The following is a 9282-nucleotide window of genomic DNA, read 5'->3' as shown; positions in this document are numbered from 1 at the left end:
TACTTTATACATTGTAAGTACTTTACAAATTAGCCAAACACATGATCTGTTTACCTGTAAACACCTTACCAGCCAAACAGAATAGCATGTAACTGTTTACACTTGAAACTCTTTTCATGTGTATAGTGTTTACAACTTGAAACTTTCAACTTTAAATGCATCTGGACGACCCATAAGACCGAGTCACACTGAGTTAGGTCTTAAAAATCCTCCTTATGTATCCTCTCCATTACAAAACCAATGGCAGTGGGCACAGTTAAGTAAACTCACATTTTCAGCAGGCCAACAGTTTGGTAATCTCGGATTTCAGTGCAGCCCATTTTTAATATTTCCCCATTCTTTCTCTAACTAATAGTAGTTTTTTGTAACTGTGATTTTTCATATTTATTACTTCATCAGCATTGAATTTCAAGACATGAAAAATTGGGTTTTCAAGCAGAGTCGACTCGAATGGAAGTCTGTGTTCCAAGTCAATCAAAAATTTTAAGCCTTGAGTTGAAAGATCACACACATATAATATAACTAAGGGAACAAAAAAAGAACTAACTGCTTGGAATTAGAAAGAAAAAACAAGCGACAATCGCTACTAATCCCAACAAACACAAAATAGAAACCAAATTAAAACCCTAACAAAAGCTCCCAATCTACCAACATTTGAAACGGAAAAAGAAAAGCTTCAATACATACCAAAAATTGATCGAACCGCTCAATCAAACAAGCTAAAGCCCATGTCCTGCGAAAAATGAAAATGACCATTAGCATACACCAAACAATTAGGCTGCATTAGTATGCACTGAAAATGTCAAGCAAGCCGGGATGCTTTTCTGTCCAAATGTCAGTCCCAAAGGTTTCAGGTTGATATGATTTAGGGCAGCGAAAGAAGAAAAAGCATCCCAAGAGGTGGGATACCATCATCTCCATGTAGCCCCAAACGCAAATCAGAGCAGAGAGACATCAACCCCAAACGTTTCATGTTAGATGTGATTTGGGGCGGGAAAAGAAGAAAACAGCATCCCAAGTGGTAGGATACCATTATCTTCATGCAGACCTAAATGCAAATCAGAGCAGAGAGACATCAATCCGGCTTTTGATCCGAGATACATCCAAACGCGGCATATGAATAATTACGAAAATGCAGATCCTCAGAAAAGATACCTCGTCGGACTCCTCTTTCTCCTCGACTTTCTCTTCTTTCTTCGACTCGGCTGCAGCAGGCGCTGTGGCGGCAGATCCACCGCCACCGCCAGCAGCTGCGACGGAGATCGCAGCGCCACCGCCACCGCCAGAAGGAACGGAAGCGAATTTCTCCCTTCCGGTAGCAATGAGCTCGGTGATGTCCTTCCCTTGAACTTCCGTCAGAAGCAGCTTGATCCTGTCATCTTCTGCTTCGGCTCCCACTGCAGATCCAAATCAATTTAGAAAACCCTAATCCTATACACACAGCGAAACCCTAACCCTAAAATATGAAAACGGGAGATTATGAACCGTGCTATCTCAGAGGATCCTGGCCGTAGATCGCTGGAAGGGGGCAGCAAAATTACCTGATCCGAGGATGGCTTGGAGATCTTTCGCAGAAGGTTGAGGGTTTCCACCCAAGACGGCGAGCAGGTACGCTGCTACCACCTTCATCTTCTCTCTCTGCCGGAAATGGAACGAGGGTTTTGGGGCAGAGAGGAGAAGACGTAAGGAAGGGCTTAAAAGCTCGTTTCTAGTCTCCTTTTAAAACCCTAGGGCAGCAAAATGCTCATTTTGGCTCGTCCTGACTCTCGGCATCGCCGTACACTGGACGATCGCGTGATCTCGACCGCTCGTGAGGTAAAAGTACCTACCGGATTCGCTTTCTCTAACGTGGGGGAAATGATTCACGTGGATAAAATCCAAACCGTTTACCAGGTGCATCACCCCTTCTTTAGTCATCATGCCAAAAATCAGGCTGATTCAGCACTCAGGTGGGCCATCCCATAACCTCAAAACCTCTATGTTCACGTGGTATGGACCAGCTGAGATCTGGACTCAGGTGGGACTTTGATTTTTGGATAAATCTTCATTCTAATGAGGCACATCAGGTGAATGGATTGGATGGCATATAAACACCACGGTGGGCCCTATGCACATCAGATGAATGGATTGGATGGCATATAAACACAACGGTGGGCCCCATGCAAAGCTTATGATGTCGTCCCATCCCCAACTTTTTCCTAGCGTGTGGCCCCCTTACTTTTGGACGGTCATGATTTTTGGTTCCCATGTGAGGATGGGGCAGCTTAACTGATGCACAGGAATCATAGATCTCATGAAAATTCCATCCGCGTACTTCATGGTGTGCGAGGTAGAGCAGTTGGGCTGGTCTAAGCCGGCCGTACTTAGCTCGAGCCCGGCATAAGGCTAGCACTTCAGTGTTCCCATTCAAAGTCCAGGCCCAACCCAACCCACATTGAAATTGATGAAGTCCCTACTCCCCCACTTGAGTGTTCCCATTCTATCATTTGATCAAGTGGGCCATACATGCATAAATAAATAAATAAAGATATGAACATTTTAAAGGAATGACACCAACGGTTTAGATTCAAGATGGATGGGCTGCCCAACTGAAAATTGACATGCATATTGGTAAGATACAAGTACAACACATGTACGTATAAGGTCAGGCTAGGTTACACCCAGATCCATTGCTCAGCTGTCAGATATCTCGATTCCTAGCAGGGGTGGCTAACATGGACTGTGTGTACTGACATGGGGTGTGTACTAACAAGTACTAACAAGCGAACAAGTACTAACAAGCGACCCCCCCTCCCTCTTTTGATGGCCACCACCTTGACGCTTGTGATCATTCAATCAGCACAAAATTCAGACTATGTTACATCCCCAATAGGCCACAAGTTCTAAAGGGGAGATGAGACATCCGGTCCATATATAGGTGGAACTTTGCATGAACATTACTAAAATCGATGCTGGTCAGGATATTCTGGACCGTTGGAATCCACTCACTATATCGTTAAAAAGTTGCTTATTCTAGGGCAATCGTAGATGTTGATCCAGTGGTACATTAGTGCGCAATGGCCCATAAATCAAAACAGCTTGGGATGAGTGCAATTTTTGCCAATTGAATGTAGACTACTGCCGATTATTTTTAAGCACCCATTTACGGGGAGCTAAAGCAATGGTTAAGGCAATTAGATAGCCTCAACCCAAGGTAGCCTGGTGCAGGGAGGGATGTGATGAGGTCGATTATAACCTTTCTCATGTATAAATATTCTGAATCCATGGACCTCTTTGGACCTCAAGCTTCATCGAATTCATGATGAATAAAAGTAGATATAATTTCTAATAAATTTAAAATAATTTGATTAATTATAAAAAATAAAATTATAAATTTTTAAATAAGAAACTTAAACTAGGAGAGAGTTTTAAACTTAAGACTCCAACTCAAACACTCTAAAAACGTTTATTATATTTAGACGGCCTCAATTCCTACTAGCCAATGTGGTTTTTAACCAAAAATAATTAGTATCTAGTTTGGCCAACCAGCTTGTTCTGATAACTTTTCTAAGCCCTATTAACTTAACTTTGGACATGACTTGTAGATTATACTCAAGTTAAAACTTACCATTTATAGTACAAACGAAGCTAAGCTGAAGTTTTGACCGTCAATTTGATGGAATCTGTTAAAACTCATTCCGATTTGTAAGATACAATTGATTTAAGGTTCTGATGGTCTAGATTGTTTCCACCTTTGATTAGGCCTTCTCTGGTCCATCTTTGCCGTGCAAGTGTTTGCGGCGTGCTCTATATCAGTGGCCCATAGATCAACAGTCTCGATTGCTTACCTAGTATATCAAGTGTGTGGTGCAGATGTTGAGAGAAGCGAGACTCCACTTAGATGCTTCGATTTTTTTCGCCCAATAGTGAGTAAAGAGCACTTGCAAGACATGTAAAACCCATGACCTATATTGGGGCCTATGATTTGGTGATCCAGACTGTTGATCTGATGGGCCCCACCATGGGTCCTCAATATCCCAAATTTGCAGTGCTAACCATTCCATCTGGATTGTAGAAATCGATGGTTGAATATAACTGCATCAACAATCTACATTCAATGAAAAAGAGACCTAATATTGGACGGTTAAGATCTTCTGTCCGTGTAATTTTGGGACCATGGTCCACCCAAGGCTGGACCTACCAGATCAACGGTGGAATCATCCAACCGTGAACCAATTGTAAGTAATGGTTTCAATAATACTACACACATTTTTGGATTAAGGAAAACATATAATTGCTCAAAACTTGCGTTAGCAGATGTGGGGCCCATGGGTTCTCTGATCTGGACCGTTAATCTGATGGGCCCCACTGCGTAGACTGGACAGGGGAGCTCCTAAATGGTATTATTTTCATCACTGAATTCACACTAGAAAGAAGCTAAAAAGATAAGCTGATGACAATAGAAGATCCAAGTATAAATAACAAACACCCACACATGAAAGCTGAAATCTCCATCCTATTCAATCATAATTTACACAAATCACAATCCATTCCACCCCAACAAAAATACTTCTCAATCACAGCAACAATGGGAATCCATCCTGTCCATCCATGAACATCTCCCTCATTTGCCTGGCACGAAGTTGGTGGCATAGGCCCATGCATTGTTGTTAACAGGATCAGCGAGGTGGTCCGCCAAGTTCTCTAGTGGGCCCTTACCGGTCACGATGGCCTGAACGAAGAATCCAAACATGGAGAACATGGCCAGCCGTCCATTCTTTATCTCCTTCACCTTAAGCTCAGCAAAGGCCTCTGGATCATCAGCCAGACCAAGTGGGTCGAAGCTGCCACCAGGGTAGAGTGGGTCGGTTATTTCCCCGAGCGGCCCACCAGCAATGCGGTAGCCCTCAACAGCACCCATCAAGATAACTTGGGTGGCCCAGATTGCAAGAATGCTCTGTGCATGGACCAGGCTGGGATTGCCTAAGTAGTCCAGCCCTCCCTCACTGAAGATCTGCGCGCCGGCCTTGAACCACACAGCTTCGCCGAACTTGACTCCGTTGCGGGAGAGCAGCTCAGGGAAGACGCATCCGAGCGCGCCGAGCATGGCCCACCGGCAGTGGATGACCTCGAGCTCGCGGTTCTTGGCGAAGGTCTCAGGGTCGGCGGAGAGGCCGGCGGTGTCCCACCCGTAGTCGCCGGGGAATTCACCGGTCAGATAGGAAGGCGGCTCGCCGGAGAAAGGGCCCAGGTACTTGACTCGGTCTGGGCCGTACCATGGGCTGCCGGAGGAGACGGGCTTGGGCCTGCCGGTCTTCCGCATGGTGATGCGGCCTTCTCCGAGGAGGTCGGAGGAGGAGGGAGAGAGCTTGAGGGCCTTCCCAGCCAATGTAGGAGATGACAGGGCCATTGTAGCCATGGTTGCTGCTATTCTACGCTGGGGTGAAGAGAGTGTAGGAAATGGGGTTAGATGAGCTTGCGGTTTGTAAGAGGTTGTCTTGAGAGACTTTTAAATAGGCGTGGGAAGAGGGGAGATGGGGTGAGTCCTTATCTATGGGTATCTGCATCTCCGTTTCCATTGGTTGATGGCTTTGTGAAATTTGATCTAGACCCGCTACGTGGCACTCCCTCTACCATTCATCACACTGGATGCTTTGTCATGTGACACTTGTATCTTTCATTTACAACCACTAGTATGAGAAATGATGCAATGGAATCATGTATACCGAAACTCCTACACAGGCTACCTTCTAAAGTACACGTGGCGGTGGGATGAAGGGGTCGTGACCATCCATCTAGTGGCTAGAACCATGGATGGCCAGTAGTTTAATAGTTACACACGTGGTATGATCCTAGGCATCAGTCTACCCGAATTTTGTCCTCTGGATGTCCACAGAAAGCCATTTTCCTTTCAACCATCCATTTGAAGAGCAACAGCCGAATGGCTTGGATGGACAAGCTGCGTGGTTTTTTGAGTTCATCCAGTAGGACCCACCAGATGGACGGACCTGATTACCCGAAGTTGTTTGATATTTCCTATCAATCTAAACAGGCCACGTGTATGGTTTATTCGCTCAATCAGTCCACCGTTGCCTTACCTAACAATTGCCTGGACCATTCAGATCTTATCCATCCAACTGATGACCTACGAATGGACGGTTGTAACGGGAATGCGACTACCCACGTTCAACCGCGCCGGTCGTCGGAGTGGATGGACATGATGGTCCAATTAGATCAATTTCCGGGCTATGGCCAATCCGCACCGCACAATATATGAACAGACACAGTTCAGAATTATGCTGTCATGCGATTGGACGAGGATGGACCGGAGACCCGGTCATCTGGGCTGTGGGGCCTACCGTGATGTACGTGTTTTATCCATGCCGTCCATCCTTTTTGCCAGCTCATTTTAGGCCATGATCCAAAAAAAAATGAGGGGGATCCAAAGCTCAGTGGACCCCACCACAGGAAACGGTGGAGATTGAACGCATATTGTTGAAAACTTCTGGAGGGCACAAAAGTTTTGGATCGAGCCAGTATTTGTGTTTTCCCCTGGTGCAGGTCTGCGTGACCTTCTCAACAGGTTTGGATGGCAAATAAACGTTACAGTGGGCGTGAATAAAACACATACCTATTCAACAGCTCATTTTTGGGAGCATGCCCTAAAGACGGGTTTGCAAAATGGATGCATGGCGTGGATAAAATGCACACGTCATGGTAGACTCGTTGGATGACTACAGTTGGTGTCGGCCTATGTCCACCAGCTACTATTTGAGGCAGGGATGAACATGATGAAGTTGCTATCTTCCCATGAGGGATAACTATTCGGAATTCGAAAGTAAAGGAAAATAGAAAATAAATCCTATAAATTCATATTCCTATGGATGAAAGTAATAAATGAGTTGACAATCCTTTAAATAAGAACAATAAGCTATTGGAAAAGCTTCGGAATCAAAATACAATTAAAACTCATAAAATCCATAGCTTACTATAAATAGTAAACTTATAAATGGTCGTGATGTCTATTGGTGCGCATGGTTTCTGGCAAAAAATAATAAGTGTCTTATTTGGTTGAATCATGACGATCTCCTAATTATTGGATGCACTTTTCATGTTGGGCGCAACTAAAGCCCAATGGATTAAGAGTTATACTCAAACTAGAACTTATTATAAATAGTAAAATGAAAATAAAACGGAAATTCAACCGTTGAATGGTATTTCGTAAATTCGGCATGCATAATTCAACATAGTGGAGTTGGGTGGTTAAAGTAGCTTGTCCTACCCCAAAATCATATCTGATATGCTGAATAATTCATTTCGGATTGTGAGATACGCCCAATTTAAGGTCCTGACGGTTCGGATAACTTCCGCTTGCAATCGGGCCTCTTCTAATCCATCTTGGCCATGAAATTGTCCGCGACCCACTCTACATCACTATCCTCATCCTCTGGTGGGCCCACGGTTAGGGAAATATCCAATATTGTGTTACCCGTATTACACCTAATCCGCTCGACATTCATGTTGGACGTAGATTGCCTGGTGACACTAGTTACTACTGGACAATGCTATGTGGCCCCACCACGATGTATACATTTTATCCACACTGTCCATCCATTTTGGATTATCATCTTAGGGCATAAGCTAAAAAACGAGGCTGATCCAAATCTAAAGTGGACCACGTCATAGGAAAAAGTGATAATCGAACGCACACCATTAAGAACTACCCAAGGCCCACTGTAATGTTTATTTGCCATCCAACCTGTTGATAAGGTCACGAAGACTTGAACGAAGGGAAAACACAAACTTTTGTATTTGAGAAGTTTTGGCTAAATTGGCTAAATGGGGGTGGGTGCATCATAATGTGTTGTTCGTGTCAACTCCAACCATCAAATGCTTCACACCGTATAGAGCCAGGGATTAAAATCAGACAAATTCATGACTTATGGGCAATGCCAAGGGAAATAGTTGAGAGGGAACACCAACCCTATATTTTCACATGTGCTCACTTGAAAAATGGCCTTTTTTTTTTTTCCAGTTCCCTTCATCTGGATGAAGGGAATGGACGGTTGAAATTCCATGTGTACTAAAACAGAATTAAAGATGAGCAACCTTCTCACGGATGGATGAACGTGATGAGGTCGATCGTTGTTTTCCTCGAGTATAACTTGTAACACCCCGGTTCCCGAAACCCGAGTATACTACTCATTTTCCAAAAACCCGAGTGTTGACCTTTAGAGATGACCCAAAATTTCATGTACATTTTTTTTCTTTATCGGAGTTAGTAATCTAGCAAAATAAAAATAAATCAAGTATAAGAGAGAGTCCTAATATACAAATCCAATTATTCGAGTGGTTACCCGAAAACTTAGATAAATCAATGTCTCAAGTTTTTTACAATACATGTTAGTACAAATTAAATACAGATGTATCAAAATAGAGAGTATCATCTACGTGAACACTCGCATACATATCATCTACGTCTCCTACACACTGAATATTGTTTGATAGCATCAATGATTATCGTTGTGAGGTATAACCCTCAAGATTTAACAAACATCATCATAGTTAAGCATAGTTGTCAAGAATAATATATAACAAATATTTCACAATGATTATCATAGTAATTAGATAAGGTTCATCAGATACGCATTTATTAAATAAGTTCCACAAAGATAATCTTGTTTAAATGCATGGATGCATGCACATGCTTACAGACCTGGGGATGCACATCCAGCTGGCAAAAAGGTTGCCGAAGGAGAACTAGTTACTTAGAAAAGTACTCAAAGGTATGCCTTAAGGAGAACTAGTCACCTAAAAAAGACTACGCAACGAGGACACCCAAGGTGAATTCCCAGAAAAGTACTCAAAGGTATGCTTTAAGGAGGACTTGGTACTCGGAAAAGTCCATGTAACAAGGACAACCCATAGCGGTTCGAATGCACGGAATAATACTTTTAAGATCACTCGGTAAAATACTATATGGTACAACCCATAGTGATCCAAGAAAACTCCCGTGTCATACATCGACCACCCGGTAAAGTCCGCATGCCATGAAAATACATGATTAGCCCAACCATTATTATTCCAATTTCAAACAATCATTTTAAGAAAGCTCAAAGGTCACTATGAGGGCTTGTCACCTAGCATAGGTCGACAGCTCGAGCATAGTGTCCCATACCACCATCCCTGGCTCATGAGACTTTAATGAATAGGATGTGTAAAGGTAACCTCATTAACTAGTGACCAATCACAGTTCGATGAGTGAAACTTACCATCAAAGGATTATCTAATAATAATTTATCA

At 43.3% G+C, this 9282-nt stretch overlaps 2 protein-coding genes across 2 annotated transcripts; both read right to left on the bottom strand.

Annotated features, from left to right (window-relative positions):
• Nucleotides 1-533: 533 nt before the first annotated feature.
• On the bottom strand, nucleotides 534-1717 carry LOC131245643 (large ribosomal subunit protein P2y-like). Its single transcript, XM_058245230.1, has 3 exons — nucleotides 1542-1717; nucleotides 1156-1397; nucleotides 534-733 (listed from the first exon to the last, which is right to left on the bottom strand). Exons 1-3 carry the CDS (start codon nucleotides 1627-1629, stop codon nucleotides 707-709), a joined length of 357 nt encoding a protein of 118 aa, XP_058101213.1. The 5' UTR covers nucleotides 1630-1717; the 3' UTR covers nucleotides 534-706.
• A 2758-nt stretch (nucleotides 1718-4475) lies between these two features.
• LOC131245641 (chlorophyll a-b binding protein of LHCII type 1-like) lies at nucleotides 4476-5478 on the bottom strand. The gene has a single exon (XM_058245229.1). It carries the CDS (start codon nucleotides 5396-5398, stop codon nucleotides 4604-4606), a length of 795 nt encoding a protein of 264 aa, XP_058101212.1. The 5' UTR covers nucleotides 5399-5478; the 3' UTR covers nucleotides 4476-4603.
• Between the last annotated feature and the right edge of the window lie 3804 nt (nucleotides 5479-9282).

This window comes from Magnolia sinica, chromosome 5, assembly GCF_029962835.1.
Source record: "Magnolia sinica isolate HGM2019 chromosome 5, MsV1, whole genome shotgun sequence".
In the NCBI taxonomy this organism is placed as follows: Eukaryota; Viridiplantae; Streptophyta; class Magnoliopsida; order Magnoliales; family Magnoliaceae; genus Magnolia; species Magnolia sinica.
The sequence above is the reverse complement of the archived record's forward strand: the minus strand, read 5'-3'. Positions and strand labels throughout refer to the sequence as shown.